The following is a 19,989-nucleotide window of genomic DNA, read 5'->3' on the forward strand; positions in this document are numbered from 1 at the left end:
AAACTAAAAAGGCCGTATTGGCATGTGTTGCAATGTTAATATTTCATCGTTGATATATAAACTATCAGACTGCGTGGTGGGTAGTAGTGGGTTTCAGTAGGCCTTTAAACATGTAATTAAACACAGTTTCGATCCTTTACTGCCCCCTATGGGCTGTCGCGAGTACTCACTGCATGATTGCAACTAACTTCCAGTCAATAAGCGTGACATTTCCATTATATTTTACCAGTATCACATTTCAAAGAATGCATGGTGTGCAGTACAGATGAGTATAGCAAAATAAAACATGTTTTGCATCGTATTTACATTAGAACGATGTTTTGTTTTTATGCAAGGAAGCACAACTTCCTCAACTTCCCCCTTGCCTCCCGCACGGATCGAAACCTGATTGGCCGGTTTCCTCCGCCCCCTTGCCGCCAAACGGCCAATCCCCTTACCGCGCCGTTGCCGGCAGCCAATCATCGCGCAGTACTCGCTGTAAGTGCGCGCACTTGCCCGGATGAGACGCAAAGGTGGGTGTGCCAGTAAAAGCGAGCCGCTGCCAGTCGGAATTCTCATTAAACGGAAACACAAACGTGCTGTTTTAAATACTTGTATTTTTTATTTTTAAATACTTACCGCCCTCAGCTGATGTTAGCATGTTGCTACGCTTTGAGGACAAGTATCATTCAGAAGACGTTTTGATTGCATGTGGAAGAAAACTACTAAACTAACAGAAGTCTTGGAAGTCTACTATTGCTGTATTTTTTTTTTGTTTTTGTTTTTTTTTTGTTTTTTTTTTTACTGAAGAAGGTGCAGATATAACAGGAGTTTATAAAGACGTGGATTCGGCAAGCTGCACAAATGGTCTTTCTGTGGGACGCCAAATACGGTACATCATCATTATCAACATCAGTATCCTTTTTTTTTTTTTTGATATTGATTAATTTGTCATCAAAGAGCTTTATTGTGAGTCATTTAAAATTATCTATATGCACATGATTAACTGAGCAGAGAAATGACAAAGCATACAGCAGTCGGAATGCTAAACATACATGTGTGTGTATATATATATATATATATATATATATATATATATATATATATATATATAACTTTTTTGTGAAAATAATTGTTTAATTTGAAAGTGTGTGTGCATGCGTGTGTGCGTGTGTGTGTGTGTCTAATGTCTGGACATCCACACTCACACACACTGTAACAACAAAAATAAGTAATTTAGTAATAAATACTTTGGGGGGAAAAATACATGAAATAGAAATAAAACAACTCGGTATTTACTTTTTATTCATATCATGTATTTTGATAGTGAAGTTGTTTTGTTTATAGAGTATTGTTCTTGTATTGTATTGTTTATGTTAAATGTGGAATGAGTGAGAGGGGTCGGGTTATTATAAACATCTGCTTCATCCAACCCCTTTTCAAGCCTTGCATGAATATCTTTGCCAACATGTAAAAAAAAAAACTGTGTTTAGTTGTACTGTGCAGGTTTAAATATATATTTCAATTCCAATTCAATTCAAGTGAATTAGGACGACTTGTCCGGGGTGTACAGCACCTTCCGCCCGAATGCAGCTGAGCTAGGCTCCAGAGACCCCCGCGACCGCAAAAAGGGACAAGCGGTAGAAAATGCATGGATGTATGGAAGTTAAGTGAATTATATTTACATAGGGTTTTCTTTCATGAGGAAAAAAAAAAACTCCACATTTAAATTTACGTTTATTTAAGTTGGGTGACACCGTGAGCAAGGTGGGTTGAAGTGTCAAGTCCATACACACAACGTTAGTGACTGTTGGATGCCGGATTCGAACCAGCAACTCCCAAGTTTCTGGCGGACTGCTCTGCCATGAATTGATTTACGTGGACCCCGACTTAAACAAGTTGAAAAACTTATTCGGCAAATTGTACAGAATATGTACTGTACTGTGCAATCCACTAATAAAAGTCTCAATCAATCAATCAGTCAATCAATCAAACCATGTGAGTCACGCCACCATAGAAAAAATCAACATTTTGTGATCTTTTATATTTACTGACAACATTTAAACTTCAGTATTAGCTGTTAATCCTTTGCTCTTACATGGCTCTTCACTCTAAATTACAGTCCAATACAGTACACAGTGACTTAAACAATAATAAATAAATGAATGAGCAACAAATCAAAAATGGTAATCATTAAAACAAAATGATTACAATTATATAATGGTTAAAATACATTTTACATTGTATATATCAGGTGTGTCCAAAGTGCGGCCCGGGGGCCATTTGCGGCCCGCAGCTAATTGTTTACCGGCCCGCCACACATTCTGAAAAAATTGCAAAATTGATAGTATTGCAAAAATTACAAAAAAATATTTTAGAAAAGTGGAATGAGGTGAAATCTAATGAGACAAAGTGGCAATGTTGACACAAAGCTGCCATGCAGGCAGTTTTTTTTTCCTTTTGGAAAAGGACAAAAAATTTGTTGTAATGAATTATTACTTAAAAAATAATTTGTTTAAAGTGTTTTATGTGGAAAAAATATTGCATATGGTGTGTGGTTGCCATATAAAAACATGAAAGTTTTGACAAAATTGCATAAAACAAACAAAATAATAGTTCAAACTTAAAATGGACAGACATATCGGAAGTTGATCTTGAAATGTAAGTGTTAAAAGTGAAAAAAAAACTAATAAAAATGTATAATTGAATGAGTGGGGAACCTTTCGGATCTCAAATATATTTAGTAGGCTTTTATTTAACTTTTCACTGTGATTACTCAAAAATATTAAATAATTAAAATCAATGGTGTCCTGCATTATTGATCTTTGAGGGCTTTAATTGCTAAAAAAAAGGAACTCTCTGAAGAAATCAATAAAGTACTATCTATCTATCTATCTATCTATCCATCTATCTATCTATCTATCCATCTATCTATCTATCTATCTATCTATCTATCTATCTATCTATCTATCCATCTTTATACTGCATATTTCAGTTTTACTATAAAAAACAAAGTTGCCTTTGACAGAAAATGCATAAAACCTTACTTGTTTTACTTTATATCAACCTCAAGTATGTATAGAGATTTACTGTAAGCATTAAATAAAAAAGAAAATAGTATTAATAATAATATTAACATTTTAGTGACTGAAACCCTCTATGCTCCCCAGGAGCCCTAAGGATTAAAAAAAAAAAAATCCATATATTTTGTTATGGTTTGAAAATGAAAAATATCCAAATGGCCCCCGAATGCTTCAATTTTTCCGTGTGCGGCCCTCTGTGGAAAAAGTTTGGACACCCTGGTACATACAATGGATAAAAATGAATGTGAGTGTGAATGTTGCCTGTCTGTGTTGGCCCTGTGATGAGGTGGCGACTTGTCCAGGGTGTACCCCACCTTCCGCCCATGTGCAGCTGACATAGGCTCAAGCAACCCCCGCCACCCCAAACGGGACAAGCGGTAGAAAATGGATGGATGATGTTCAGTAAATAATATTGCAAATTAAGGTAAAAAAAAAACATATTACATTAAAAATAATGCATCTATTTATTCTCTTTATGTACATTATATTTATTAGATATAAAAAATAAATCTTGAATTTGTTTCTATAATTACATACATGCATTTTAGTTTATGTGTCCAAACAGTTATGAGACTGAGTTTCATGTTTGTGTGCATTCCCTTGAAATTGGAGGCTCGTAATGGCTTTGTAGCAAAGTATTTTTTATCGGATTTAAAAACAAGTTACCATTTAGTGGTCAATTGTACAGAATATGTACCGTACTGTGCAATCTACTAATAAAAGTATCAATCAATCAATCAATCAAACCATGTGAGCCACGCCACCATAGAAAACATCAACATTTTGTGTTCTTTTATATTTAATGACAACATTTAAACTTCAGTATTAGCTGTTAATCCTTCACTCTAAATTACAGTCCAGTACAGTACACAGTGACTTATAACAATAATAATTAAATGAATGAGCACCAAATCAAAATAATTATCATTGAAAAAAAAAATTATTACAGTTATATAATGGTTAAAATAAATATTAATTTGTGTATACAATAGATAAAAATGAATGTGAGTGTGAATGTTGTCTTTCTATCTGTGTTGGCCCTGTGATAAGGTGGCGACTTGTCCAGGGTGTACACCGCCTTCAGCCCATGTGCAGCTGGGATAGGCTCCAGCAACCTCCGCCGTAGAAAATGGATGGATGGATGATGTACAGTAAATAATATTGCAAATTAAGGTAAAAAAAACATATTACATTAAACATAATACATGTATTTATTCTATTTATGTATATTAAATTTATTAGATATAAAAATACATTTTGAATTTGTTTATATAATTACATATATGCCTTTTTGTTTGTTTAAACAGTTATGACACTGAGTTTCATGTTTGTGTGCATTCCCTTGAAATTGGAGGCTCGTAATGGCTTTGTAGCAAAGTATTTTTTATCGAATTAAAAAACAAGTGTTTCCTCCAGACCCCTCCCATGGCCGGCGCTACACCCCCTCATCCACCACCCTGGCGTCTGGGGAAAAGATAGCTGAGGCCCTGGGCGGCCAGGAGGTTGAAAGCGGTGTGTCACTCGTGAACAAGCTGCGCATGGCCAGCCATGACATGGTAGCTCAATCATGAACTCCTTTATGTATCGATTCATTGATTTACTTATTAAATGATTTCTTTTTTTTTTTTTTTCTGCAGGTGGTCTCCGATCACACGGGAGAGTTGGTGAAGACGGACAGTCCTAACTTCCTGTGCTCTGTGTTGCCGACACACTGGCGCTGCAACAAAACCCTGCCCATTGCGTTTAAGGTCAGGAGGAGTTTTGAAAAGAAAAAATTAATATTTTGATAATATGCTGCTTGTGGTAAGACCATGACGAACTTGGATAGCCTCCTTTAGTGGTCTAACACCAGAATGGAAGGCACCATTATATGGTAACGGTATATCATAATCCCAGTTCGGTGCGAACCTCGGTTTTAAAGGCAAGATTGGGTTCGTTTTGACAACAATTCATGCCCTTACTTTTAATGTGTGCAGTGTGGGAATCACAGGACACGTCAATTCATTCAGTGGTTAACTCAGTTTTCATGCCTACCACTTTTTGGTTTTTGGACGGGACTCTCGCTGCTGTCTTGGATCCGCTTTGAACTGAACTCTCGCGGCTGTGTTGGAGCCACTATGGATTGAACTTTCACAGTATCATGTTAGACCCGCTCGACATCCATTGCTTTCGGTCCCCTAGAGGGGGGGAGGGGGGTTGCCCACATCTGAGGTCCTCTCCAAGGTTTCTCATAGTCAGCATTGTCACTGGCGTCCCACTGGATGTGAATCCTCCCTGCCCACTGGGTGTGAGTTTTCCTTGCCCTTTTGTGGGTTCTTCCGAGGATGTTGTAATCGTAATGATTTGTGCAGTCCTTTGAGACATTTGTGATTCGGGGCTATATAAATAAACATTGATTGATTGATTGATTCAACAAATATTTTCACCGACATTTTTTAACTCGATTATTGCGTGGTCCAACTAATCTGTTTTCTTGCGTTATATTTTAAATGATAAATGGGTTGTACTTGTATAGCGCTTTTCTACCTTCAAGGTACTCAAAGCGCTTTGACACTACTTCCACATTTACCCATTCACACACACTGATGGAGGGAGCTGCCATGCAAGGCGCCAACCAGCACCCATCAGGAGCAAGGGTGAAGTGTCTTGCTCAGGACACAACGGACGTGACGAGGTTGGTACTAGGTGGGATTTGAGCCAGGGACCTTCGGGTTGCGCACGGCCACTCCCTCACTGCGCCACGCCATTTTCAAAGAAGAATGCTAAAAACAAAGAATCCCACATGCTGATGATTCAGTCATTGCCATTTTTGATTGAGTACGACTGCAAAGGCCAGAGGCCAAAGAAAGTTGCGAGTGCCAGCACTTTTTATAAAGGTGAGAAACATACAGTAAATGTATTTAAGAAATAACTCAGAGTTAAGTCTTCAGTCCTCAATGAAGGTACACTTAAAGTGATGTTAAATATTTATTTGCTAATGGTCACTTCCAAAGACATGCACCTGGGGATAGGTTGATTGGCAACACTAAAATTGGCCCTAGTGTGTGAATGTTGTCTGTCTGTCTATCTGTGTTGGCCCTGCTATGAGGTGGCGACTTGTCCAGGGTGTACCCCGCCTTCCGCCCGATTGTAGCTGAGATAGGCACCAGCGCCCCCCGCGACCCCAAAGGGAATAAGCGGTAGAAAATGGATGGATGGATGTATTAATAATGTAACGATTGGGTCGCATTGTGACGCGCAGTCGTTCTCTCGGGGATGCAGCGTGAAGGTAAGAACAAAATTTTTTTTTTTAATTAAATCAGACCCTAACAAAGAAAAACTTGCTCTCGGCACAAAAGGCAAAACAAAAGGCGCTTAGCATGGGAGCTAGCATAAACAAAGGACCTAGCGTGGAAGCTAGCTGGAAGCGAACAGGAATACAGAATCGGGAACCAAAGTCGTTACTTGTTGTGAGAACACAAATTACGCAACCAGACGGAATGGACCAAGGAGGCAGGCTTAAATCAAGACAGTGATGAATAAAAACAGGTGTGCGTCCGGAACCCGCGGCAGGTGAAAATTATACGTTGCTATGGTAACAAACAGAGGAGCACAAACCGGAACCGAATGAGTCCAATACAAACAGAAAACACAAAAAGACTCAAAAATCTAAATCAAAAATATGATCCGGGCTCCGGATCACAACAAATAATTTATATCAATCAATCAATCAGTGTTTATTTATATAGCCCTAAATCACTAGTGTCTCAAAGGGCTGTACAAACCACAACACAAACCACAACAACATCCTCGGTAGAGCCCACATAAGGACAAGGAAAACTCACACCCAGTGGGACGTCCGTGACAATGATGACTATAAGAAACCTTGGAGAGGACCTCATATGTGGGCAACCCGCCCCCCCTCCCCCCCACTCTTGGGGACCCAAAAGCAATGTACTTCACATTGTTTTCTGCATGTCTGATTATAATTGTTCTCTATAAAGTGTATTTCGCGTTCATATATGGCACTGCGGATGGCTGCCGAGGTACTGTGCTCCTTCGTAGTTTTTCTTTGTTTCTTGCATTGAACAAAGACAGTACAGTCTACCACAGGGGTCGGCAACCTTTACCACTCAAAGAGCCATTTTGACCCGTTTCACAAAGTAAAGAAAACAATGGGAGCCCAAATAACTCTTTTGAAATGTATAATGAAATAATACCGCATGCAGAGTTTATTTTTGCTTTTTACTGTGTACAAACCATGGGTCTCAGACACACGGCCCGCACCTTAACATGAAAATTTAATGTTAGTGCGGCCCGCGAGTTTTGTATGAATGCCGCTTGACAGCGTCACACCCGCCAACCCTCCCAATTTTCCCGGGAGACTCCCGGATTACAAAGTATTTATTCTCTCAAATGTATGCTTGGTATTTACCCAATGAACAATAATAAGGGCGTACAATGATGGCACTACCGCTAGCGCCCTCTACAGCTTGTACATATAGCTTGCCAGCTCAAAGGATTGTTTGATGAGGCTATTGCAGCCACACGTTAGAGACTGCGAGGCATCCTTAGTCAACAGCAATACAGGTCACACTGAGGGTGGCCGTTTAAACAACTTTAGCACTCTTACTAATATGCGCCACACTGTGAACCCACACCAAAAAAAGAATGACAAACTTATTTCAGGAGAACATCCGCAGTATAACACAACATAAACACGACAGAACAAATACCCAGAATCCCATGTATCCCTAACTATTCCGGGCTACATTATACACCCCCCCCGCCCCCCATCCGTGCGTCGGTTGAGGTGGGCGGGGTTGGGGAGGCGAGGGTGTATAATGTAGCCTGGAAGAGTCAGGATACATGGGATTCTGGGTATTTGTTCTGTCGTGTTTATGTTGTGTTATAGTGCGGATGTTCTCCTGAAATGTGTTTGTCATTCTTTTTTGGTGTGGGTTCACAGTGTGGCGCATATTAGTAAGAATGTTAAAGTTGTTTATATCACAACCCACAGTGTGACCTGTATGGCTGTTGACCAAGCATGCCTTGCAGTTGCGTATGCGTTCCCAGCGAGGTCACATCAAAAATGTGACCGGCCGGCCAGTACGTAGATAGCATGGTGAAAATCCTGGTGCGATGACATGTAGAAAGGGTGTTAGAGGCATTGTCATCACGGCACGCACTCAAAGTTTATGTCTTGGTGAAAATCGAAGAATGTTAACCCGGTAGATTTCTGTTAAGAGACACTGACATCTGTAAATCTACCGGACTTCTCCGGGCAGTCGGCAAGTATGCGGCTGAGCCACATCAGAGTGGTCAAAGAGCCGCATGCGGATCCGGAGCCGCGGGTTGCCAACCACTGGTCTACCAAGTCAAAGTCCCCATGTGTTAAACATATTTTATTCTGAGTCTGATATTTGTGGGTGTCTTGGACGGACTTATTGGATTTACGGTATTTCTTAGGAGAAAAATTAATTTGGTTTTTGTACGATTGTGCTTTCGTATGACCTTCTGGAACGGATTACTGACAAAAATCGAAAAATTAAATTATATTCAAGCAAGCATTCCCACTAACATTCACACCTATGGACAATTTGTAGTCTGCTCTAACATGACATGTGGTTTTTTTGAAGTACAGAACCCAAAACCAGTTAAGTTGGCAAGTTGTGTAATTCGTAAATAAAAACATAATACAATGATTTGCAAATCCTTTTCAACTTATATTCAGTAGAATAGACTCCACAGACAAGATATTTAATGTTCAACTGAGAAACTTAATATTTTTTTTCCATATATAATGTGAGCACCACATTGCAAAAATGTTTTACCATTGTGTACCATGGCCTTTCCATTTTCCTTTTACCATTTGTGAACGTTTTTCAGGTGGAATTCTTTCCCATTCTTGCTTGATGTACATCTTAAGTTGTTCAACAGTCCGGGGTCTCCGTTGTGGTATTTTAGGCTTCATGTTGCGCCACACATTTTTAATGGGAGACAGGTCTGGACTACATGCAGGCCAGTCTAGTACCCGCACTCTTTTACTACGAAGCCACGCTGTTGTAACACATGGCTTGGCATTGTGTTGCTGAAATAAGCAGGGGCGTCCATGATAACTTTGCTAGGATGACAACATATGTTGTTCCAAAACCTGTATGTACCTTTCAGCATTAATGGTGCGTTCACAGTTGTGTAAGTTACCCATGCCTTGGGTACTAAAACACCTCAAAACCATCCCAGATGCTGGCTTTTGAACTTGGCACTTAAAACAATCCGGATGGTTCTTTTCCTTTTTGTTTCGGAGGACACCACGTCCACAGTGTACCTCTATATATAACATGCAGAGGAGTGATACAATTTTACTTTGTTTTTCTAATCCTGACTCATAGTGCTACAGTAATTTATATACAGTAAATTATTTTGACTTTGTGAACAAATTAAGAGTCTTTGTTTTCACTATGAACATTTGTAAAATGTAACTGTGGAGGAGCGATCGCAAGACACCACGCTGCGTGTGCGCATTAGTGCGGTATAGCTCGGTTGGTAGAGTGCCAGCAACTTGAGGGTTCTAGGTTCGATCCCCACTTCCGCCATCCTAGTCACTGCCGTTGTGTCCTTGGGCAAGACACTTTACTCACCTGCTCTCAGTGCCACCCACGCTGGTTTTAATGTAACTTAGATATTGGGATTCACTATGTAAAGCGCTTTGAGTCACTAGAGAAAAGCGCTATATAAATATAATTCACTTCACTTCACTATTTGTCTTCTCCGTGTCCTTCCCCACCTACACACTCATGCACCAAAACACTTGCCGTTCACGAGGCCGCAAGGGTAAAAAAATAAGACGATGATTTAACTTTGCTACATTATCAGACAAAGATTATATTTGAAGAAAGAAGTCTCACACTTTTACATTTCAGTGTGTGTGGAGTTAATTCCCTATTAAGGGTGTGCATGTCTTTCCTGCACTTGGAGGCAAAAATGCATTTGAGGAAAAAGCGGCTTTTAGCCACACAACTGATTGATTTAGTGAGTTTGATGCATTAGCTGCTGCTCACGCTCCTTAACATGCCTATGCACATGTAGTGTGTGTGTGTGTGTGTGTGTGTGTGTGTGTGTGTGTGTGTGTGTGTGTGTGTGTGTGTGTGTGTGTGTGTGTGTGTTCGAGCGGCGCATTATACATCATTATGGAGTGCCACTTGGCTCTTTGTATAATGGATGCTTATATTGTGTCACACAGTCTGTGATGGGAAATTAGAAGAAGGATTCTTTCAGTCAATCATCCATCCATTTCCTACCGTTTGTCCCTTTTGGGGTGGCCGGGGGGTCGCTGGAGCCTATCTCAGCTGCATTCGGGCGGAAGGCGGAGTGCACCCTGGACAAGTCGCCATCTCATCGAAGGGCCAACACAGATAGACAGACAATATTCACACACTAGGGCCAATTTAGTGTTGACAATCAACCTATCCCCAGGTGCATGTCTTTGGAGGTGGGAGGAAGTCGGAGTACCCGGAGGGAACCCATGCCATCATGGGGAGAACATGCAAACTCCACACAGAAAGATCCAGAGCCCGGGGTTGAACTCAGGACTACTGAGGACCTTCGTATTGTGAGGCACATGCACTAACCCCTCTGCCACACAATCATCTGCCTCTAAAACAGTGGCACAGGCAGACTAACTGAGCTTTGTCCAAATTTACTTTTGTAATTATATATATATTTTTTTTTTTATTAATTACTTGGATAAGCAAAATACATGTGATGGGTGAATACTTCACAGTTCATATTTCACAGTTCAGCGTAGTTTATACAAATCAGGCTGATGATGTATGGAAGAGTGGTACAGTATGCTTCTACACTGATACCAAAAACAGACAATATTAGGTCTTTTTTTTTTTTTTTTTTTTTACTAAAGTGTAAGTAAATCAAATAGAAAACAAAAGGACATACAACAATTTCATTTCAAAACAAAGTGTATCAAATTTTACATTAAAAACTCAGGCATTTGTCCACATTGTTAAATAGGGATAAATGCTGTAAAATGTAATATTGAAAATTATCGGTATCGGTTTCAAAATTATCGGTATCGATTTCAATAAGAAGAATGTATGACTTTTTAAAACGCCGCTGTGTACACGGACATAGGGATAAGTACAGAGCGCCAATAAACCTTGAAGGTACTTATTTTGGGTACCGGCCAGTCACATAATATCTGTGGCTTTTCACACACACAAGTGAATGCAAGGCATACTTGGTGAACAGCCATACAGGTCACACTGAGGGTGGCCGTACAAACAACTTTAACACTGTAACAAATATGTGCCACACTATGAACACACACCAAACAAGAATGACAAACACATTTTGGAAGAACATCTGCACCGTAACACAACATGAACACGACATAACAAATACCCAGAGCCCCTTGCAGTACTAACTCTTCCGGGACGGTACAATATACACCCGCCCGCTACGCCTGATTCCCCAACCCCCACCTTAACCCTGCCCCCTCCCAATCCCGCCCACCTCAACCTCTTCACGCTCTCTCAGGGAGAGCATGTGCCAAATTCCAAGCTGCTGTTTTGGGGCATGTTAAAAAAAAATTACGAACTTTGTGACTTCAATGATAAATATGGCAGTGCCATGTTGGCATTTTTTTCCATAACTTTGTCAAGCCGGGACTTGGATTGTTTTTGCTTCCTCGATGCAGAGATGATGTGGGACGAGTCAGGCATGGATGTGAGTACATGGTTATTTATTTAAACAATGAATACAAAAATAAGCAAACTAAGGGCGCTCACGAGGAGGTACAAAACTTGGCTACAAAATACGAACAGGAAACAAAAACACTTGCGCGATGGCATGAATGAACTAGGAATAAACAACAGATACTATCAAAGATATTCAATAAACAAAAAACTTGCACTGAGGCAAAAAATACAAAGATCTTGGAGCGGCATTGCTCGGTTGGTAGAGTGGCCGTGCCAGCAACTTGAGGGTTGCAGGTTCGATTCCCGCTTGTGCCATCCTAGTTACTGCCGTTGTGTCCTTGGGCAAGACACTTTACCCACCTGCTCCCAGTGCCACCCACACTGGTTTAAATGTAACTTAGATATTGGGTGTCACTATGTAAAGTGCTTTGAGTCACTTGAGAAAAGCGCTATATAAATATAATTCCCTTCACAATTCACATCTTACGTGGTCCAAATAGTTAACAGTGTGGCAAAGCGTGAAGGTTTGTACGCAAAAATGCAGGCATGAAGGCATAAGGCAGAATGCACAGTACCCAGAACGATGAACAGAAAAGCAAGTGACATAAATAGTGGCCGTGGTAACTAGAAACCGGTCGGGGCGTGAATAGAGGAACCAGGTGGAAACTAATGAGTAGCTATGGTGACCAAGAAAACAGGAAGTACAAACGCAAAACGAGTCCAGAAAACAAAACAAAACATGATCAAACATAAAACCAGATTAACAGGCATGACAAACTTGAGTTGATTTATTTTGGAAAACCTTGTTAAATTGTTTAACGCATCCAGTGGGGCATAACAACAAAATTAAACATGATAATGTGTTAATTCCATGACTGTATTTATCGGTATCGGTTGATACCGGAATCGGTAATTAAAAGTTGGACAATATCAGAATATCGGATATCGGCAAAAAAGCCATTATCGGACATTTCTGGTGTCAAACTGTCAGAAAATCGTCCCTTCAGTAAATGATGAATTCATAAAAGTCAGGCGAATCCTAAAGGTCCATTGTCAGCTGTAAAAACCAATAAATACATTTAAAAAATGTTGGAGTTTATCTCACGGCGACAACACAAACACTCTGGTTTAGCGTCAGCCTGTTAGGATTAGATTTCGGTTCACTCAGATTAAGGTTAAAATCTACGCAAATGGCGTGTCATTGACTTAATAAATTGTCAAATGTATAGAGATTCCACTCACGAAAGCTTGCGGTCACAGGACATCTTTAGCATATTCATTCCGAGAGGCAATGCAAATCTTGGGGGGAAAAAATAACTCAGATATATGCTGGCTCCTGATCTAGGAATGATTTACAGAAGGATCTGAGATTACCTGATCTGATCACTTTGAGGGAATTTCAGTCCATTTCAAAGGATTCAGAAACCAGTTTTATCGTGGGTTGTACTCGGTGTTAACTTCTTTACCGAAACATTTGATATTTTTTGCGTCTGCCTCACAATAACAAGGTCCTGTGTTCGATCCCCGGGCTCGGGGTCTTTCTGTGTGGAGTTTGCAAGTTCTCCCCATGATGGTGTGGGTTCCCTCCGGGTACTCCGGCTTCCTCCCACCTCCAAAGACATGCACCTGGGGATAGGCTGATTGGCAACACTAAATTGGCCCTAGTGTGTGAATATTGTCTGTCTATCTGTGTTGGCTCTGCGATGAGATGGAGACTTGTCCAGGATGTACTCCGCCTTCCGCCCGAATGCAGCTGAGATAGGCTCCAGCGACCCCCGGCCACTCTCGCGGCTGTGTTGGAGCCACTATGGATTGAACTTTCACAGTATCATGTTAGACCCGCTCGACATCCATTGCTTTCGGTCCCCTAGGGGGGGGGTTGCCCACATCTGAGGTCCTCTCCAAGGTTTCTCATAGTCAGCATTGTCACGGGCGTCCCACTGGATGTGAATTCTCCCTGCCCACTGGGTGGGAGTTTTCCTTGCCCTTTTGTGGGTTCTTCCGAGGATGTCGTAGTTGTAATGATTTGTGCAGTCCTTTGAGACATTTGTGATTTGGGGCTATATAAATAAACATTGATTGATTGATTGATTCTACAAATATTTTCACCGACATTTTTTAACTCGACTATTGCGTGGTCCAACCAATCTGTTTTCTTGCGTTATATTTTCAAAGAAGAATGCCAAAAACAAAGAATCCCACATGCTGATGATTCAGTCATTGCCATTTTTGATTGAGTACGACTGCAAAGGCCAGAGGCCAAAGAAAGTTGCGAGTGCCAGCACTTTTTATAAAGGTGAGAAACATACAGTAAATGTATTTAAGAAATAACTCAGAGTTAAGTCTTCAGTCCTCAATGAAGGTACACTTAAAGTGATGTTAAATATTTATTTGTTAATGGTCACTTCCAAAGACATGCACCTGGGGATAGGTTGATTGGCAACACTAAATTGGCCCTAGTGTGTGAATGTGAGTGTGAATGTTGTCTGTCTATCAGTGTTGGCCTTGCGATGAGGTGGCGACTTGTCCAGAGTGTTGCCCACCTTCCGCCCGAATGTAGCTTGGATAGGCTCCAGGCACCCCCGCAACCCTGAGAGGAACAAGTGGTAAAAAATGGATGGATGGATGTTGTTTTTATTAATTAAGACTCATAACTGTAATGTTTGACTGCTGCTGTTTTTGTTGTTTTATGTATTTCCGTAACTTTGTTTTGCTACAAGTCACTAAGAGAAAACAGATTTTAGTCTCGTTTAGTTTTACCAGGTTAAATAAAATATATTGATACATTTCTCTACTGATGATGCAACAGCAGGAGAAACTAGGGGTTCAGTGTTCCTTACTCATGGATATTTCAACATGGTCACAGGGGGACTGAGGATCATATCCGCAACTTTCAGGTTGGGAGATAAGCTCTCTACCTCCTGAGCCATGCTGCCCCATAATTACGTCCACAGCATGTAAAAAACTAAACACTCTACTGCCTCCTCTGTTCCACATTTACCTTCAAAAAACGAGGTAGCCAAATCCCAGTGAGTAGCTTGAGTCACCGTTTGAAGTACGGCTGAATACTGAATATTCCTCTGTAGATACGTTTCAAAACTTATGGTGGCTTCCTCTATCTAAATTAAGTTTGTAAACAATTAGGTGCATGTCTTTGGAAGTGTGAGGAAGCTGGAGTACCCGGAGGGAACCCACGCAGTCACCGGGAGAACATGCAAACCCCACACAGAAAGATCCCGAGCCTGGGATTGAACCCAGGACTACTCAGGACCTTCGTATTGTGAGGCAGACGCCCCTGTAACACCGTGCTGCCCTTAACTTTAACTTAAATTAGAATAAATAACTGGTCATTTTGTTTAGAGTTTAGGTTGGACTTTGGATGTTTTTAATTTTCTGTGCGTGAGCAGTGCGCAATTAATTGGTCTGCATTGGTCTGCACCACTTTTGCATGCCTACTAATAATATTCTCAAAGTTAACTTTGCACACACTATTTAGCGCACATCATTTAGGACAGGGGTGCCCATTACGTCGATCGCGATCGACTGGTCGATCTCGGAGGGTGTGTCAGTCGATCTCAAGCCAGGCATTAAAAAATAGACATAAAAATGAGCAATCATCAATCATACCAAGACTTCACTTTCGTCAGTTGTTTGACATTCTCGGCACCCGAGGATCTTGTGATATGACGCTGGCTGCTGCGAGCTCATATTTAAGAAAAAAATCACTGACAGGGCGGACGCAGAGAAACACATTTTATTTCTAGAGACTCCGTACCTACTGTCAAAACTCTAAAGACCGACTGCACAGTTCCTGTCTTCACCATAAAAGACCTGTTTCATCCTGCCTGTGCTAACAAAATAAGAGTCTCAGAAAGCTAGCGTGCACAAGCTAGCAAGCTACGGAGTTTGATGCCAATGTATTTCTCCCCCGCCCTCAGCGACCGCTTTCTCACTTGCTTGCCCACCCGCACAGTCACTGACGTCACTCACCTGCTGCCAGACATTTAAGGGCCACACACATATGCTACTCTCATAACAAAGTGTTTAAAAACGAGTATGCAAGTTGGACAAATGAGATGCCAAATCCAACCACTTTCATGTGGTATTGGACAGAAAGGAGGACCTTTTTTTTCCTCCATTTGAAAATGCGGACGTTATCAGCACCACTGTCTAATTCCAATCAATGCAAGTCATCAGAATCAAATACACCAACTTATATTCTTGTCTTCATGAAAGAAAGGGATCTATGTGTGTTAAACATGCTTGAATTATCATTAAACACCATTAACTTGTTAACGAAAATGTCTCTTTCATAAATAAATAAATATAAATTGTAAATAGGAATGAGGTAGATCTCCTCGACTTGGTCAATTGAAAAGCAGCTCGCCTGCAGAAAAAAGTGTGAGCGCCCCTGATTTAGGATCTTAGTAAATGCCTTGTTTGCAAGCGTCTTACATCCTGCTTTAATGTGCTGCATTGTCTCTGAGGCGTCTTGCCAGCCTGTACCTGGGATCCTGTCTGATTTTGTGTATAGGGTCTGTTGTTGTGCTGCCGTTACTTGTGCCTCTGGGCTGTCTTTCAGTCCAACATTTTCCAGCCACTGGTATGTTTTCCCATTTTTAACTTGAGGATGGTACATGCCATGCAGGGGCTTGTCTTCCCATGACAGCCTTTCTTCTTGACGTCAATCTGGAGGCCTGTTTTGTTTCTCCTGCACAGTGTCTGTGACACTCACTAGTCCTTTCTGTTCCCAAAGTGCAGGGTATAATGACAGCAGGGTATCTGATTACTGGTAGGATATAGACAGGTGTTAATGGCCTGGATGATGAATTGAATTGAATGTAATTGATTAATGTGGACCCCGACTAAAAACAAGTTGAAAAACGTATTCGGGTGTTACCATTGAGTGGTCAATTGTACGGAATACAGTGGGGCAAAAAAGTATTTAGTCAGCCATCGATTGTGCAAGTTCTCCCACTTAAAATGATGACAGAGGTCTGTAATTTTCATCATAGGTACACTTCAACTAAGAGAGACAGAATGTGGAAAAAAAAATCCAGGAATTCACATTGTAGGAATTTTAAAGAATTTATTTGTAAACTATGGTGGAAAATAAGTATTTGGTCAACCATTCAAAGCTCTCACTGATGGAAGGAGGTTTTGGCTCAAAATATCACGATACATGGCCCCATTCATTCTTTCCTTAACACGGATCAATCGTCCTGTCCCCTTAGCAGAAAAACAGCCCCAAAGCATGATGTTTCCACCCCCAACTTCACAGTAGGTATGGTGTTCTTGGGATGCAACTCAGTATTCTTCTTCCTCCAAACACGACAAGTTGAGTTTATACCAAAATGGATACATGGATGATACAGCAGAGGATTGGGAGAATGTCATGTGGTCAGATGAAACCAAAATAGAACTTTTTGGTATAAACTCAACTCGTCATGTTTGGAGGAAGAAGAATACTGAGTTGCATCCCAAGAACACCATACCTACTGTGAAGCATGGGGGTGGAAACATCATGCTTTGGGGCTGTTTTTCTGCTAAGGTTACAGGACCATTGATTTGTGTTAAGGAAAGAAAGAATGGGGCCGTTTATCGTGAGATTTTGAGCCAAAACCTCCTTCCATCAGTGAGGGCTTTGAATGGTTGAACAAATACTTATTTTCCACCATAATTTACAAATAAATTCTTTAAAATTCCTACAATGTGAATTCCTGGATTTCTTTTTTTTTCACATTCTGTCTCTCACAGTTGAAGTGTACCTATGATGAAAATTACAGACCTCTGTCATCATTTTAAGTGGGAGAACTTGCACAATCTGTGGCCGACTAAATACTTTTTTGCCCCACTGTATGTACATTTTTGCCTGTGTGTCACAGTCCGGATTTTTGGGACACCTATACTGTATTCTGAAATCCTTAATCATTTTCGTGGGACGTCCCTAGGTGGTGGCCCTTGGCGAGGTTTCTGAAGGCACCATGGTGACCGTGATGGCAGGAAACGACGAGAACTACTCAGCGGAGCTGCGCAACGCCACAGCTGCCATGAAAAACCAGGTGGCCCGATTCAATGACCTGCGCTTCGTTGGACGCAGCGGCCGGGGTATGCTTGCAGTCACCGCACAAAAAACATCACTCACACACCACACACTACACAAACATACAAAGTGCACAACACAGTCGTCACACACAAGACAAGTAGAAGCAAGAGCACATGAATAAAGAGCGGTATTCAAAACAACTTCCTCATGGTCGGTAACATCCTTCCCTTCTCTGTTGTATCAGTTACTCTGAAGCAAATATATATCTATTTAAAACAAGGGCTCGGTGTACACTAGAAATGCTGCCAGAACTGACAGAACATGTGAAAACTCATAACATATAAGTAACTTTAAAAACCAAACACTTTTCAAACAGAAGACTTATTTTGTACAGGCAGAAACCAATGTGGACCACGAATAAATGAGAACTGAGTTTGTTTGGACACTCAATACCGCAAAATTGTACACATGCAAATAGACTAGTTTTGTCGCGTGCAATGTTTGGACATACTGTACAATAACCGAGGGAGAACACAAAAACCAAAGCAAAGTTTTGACAATTTTGGTCAAAGACCAAATCATACAAAAAGTGCTGCATACTGAAACTAAGTTCCCTCTATATATATATACTGCTTACATATACAGTATACACATAATATTTGTTGATAGCCACTCTGTAAAATATAAATCTGTTAAACCCACAATAATATTTAATTAAGTGTTTGTTATTTTAAGTCAGACTTTGGCAATTATTTTGACTCAGGGACTACGTAGAGAGAAAATAATTTGTCTGGGGGTCGGTGTGTAAGTGTGAATAAGATATACTGTATATAACAATACCTACCTACCTACATACACACACACATTTATATATATATATATATATATATATATATATATTAGGGCTGTGAATCTTTGGGTGTCCCACGATCCGATTCAATATCGATTCGTGGGGTCACGATTCGATAGACTGTCGATTTTTTTCGATTCGATTCTCGATTCAAAAACGATATTTTTCCCATTCAAAACGATTCTGTATTCATTCAATACATAGGATTTCAGGAGGATCTACCCCAGTCTGCTGACATGCTAGCAGAGTAGTAGATTTTTTTTTTTTTAAAAAGCTTTTATATTTGTAAAGGACAATGTTTTATCAACTGATTGCAATCATGTAAATTTGTTTCAACTATTAAACGAACCAAAAAGTGAAGCGGCCGGAATGAGAATCAGCACCTCCAAAACCGAGTCCATGGTTCTCTCCCGGAAAAGGGTGGAGTGCCATCTCCGGGTTGGGGAGGAGACCCTGCCCCAAGTGGAGGAGTTCAAGTACCTAGGAGTCTTGTTCATGAGTGGGGGAAGAGTGGATCGTGAGATCGACAGGCGGATCGGTGCGGCGTCTTCAGTAATGCGGACGTTGTACCGATCCGTTGTGGTGAAGAAGGAGCTGAGCCGGAAGGCAAAGCTCTCAATTTACCGGTCGATCTACGTTCCCATCCTCACCTATGGTCATGAGCTTTGGGTCATGACCGAAAGGACAAGATCACGGGTACAAGCGGCTGAAATGAGTTTCCTCCGCCGTGTGGCGGGGCTCTCCCTTAGAGATAGGGTGAGAAGCTCTGTCATCCGGGAGGAACTCAAAGTAAAGCTGCTGCTCCTCCACATCGAGAGGAGCCAGATGAGGTGGTTCGGGCATCTGGTGAGGATGCCACCCGAACGCCTCCCTAGGGAGGTGTTTAGGGCACGTCCAACCGGTAGGAGGCCACGGGGAAGACCCAGGACACGTTGGGAAGACTATGTCTCCCGGCTGGCCTGGGAACGCCTCGGGATCCCCCGGGAAGAGCAAGACGAAGTGGCTGGGGAGAGGGAAGTCTGGGCTTCCCTGCTTAGGCTGCTGCCCCCGCGACCCGACCTCGGATAAGCGGAAGAAGATGGATGGATGGATGGATGGATGGATGGATGGATGGACGAACCAAAAATATGACTTATTTTATCTTTGTGAAAACATTGGACAGCTTATGAGATGCGATGCAAGTGTAAGCCTCTGTGACACTATGGTTCTTGTTTTTATTATTTTTACAAATGTCTAATGATAATGTCAGTGAGGGATTTTTAATCAATGCTATGCTGAAATTATAAGTAATATTGATACTGTTGTTGATAATATTCATTTTTGTTTCACTACTTTTGG

The 19,989-nt window shown here is 41.1% G+C and overlaps 1 protein-coding gene across 2 annotated transcripts in view; it reads left to right on the forward strand.

Moving 5' to 3' along the window:
• The window catches only part of runx1 (RUNX family transcription factor 1), a 58,888-nt gene that overhangs the window by 21,018 nt on the left and 17,881 nt on the right, over positions 1-19,989 (forward strand). The window contains exons 1-4 of one of the 2 annotated variants that reach the window (XM_061904676.1): positions 535-871; positions 4,479-4,618; positions 4,700-4,810; positions 17,707-17,863. In XM_061904676.1, coding sequence (XP_061760660.1) covers positions 844-871; positions 4,479-4,618; positions 4,700-4,810; positions 17,707-17,863 — 436 coding nt within the window. In that variant the 5' untranslated portion in view covers positions 535-843. Of the gene's footprint in view, positions 1-534; positions 872-4,478; positions 4,619-4,699; positions 4,811-17,706; positions 17,864-19,989 lie in introns of those variants that run through there. The other variant, XM_061904674.1, reaches the window with a different exon arrangement.

This window comes from Nerophis ophidion, linkage group LG06, assembly GCF_033978795.1.
Source record: "Nerophis ophidion isolate RoL-2023_Sa linkage group LG06, RoL_Noph_v1.0, whole genome shotgun sequence".
In the NCBI taxonomy this organism is placed as follows: domain Eukaryota; kingdom Metazoa; phylum Chordata; class Actinopteri; order Syngnathiformes; family Syngnathidae; genus Nerophis; species Nerophis ophidion.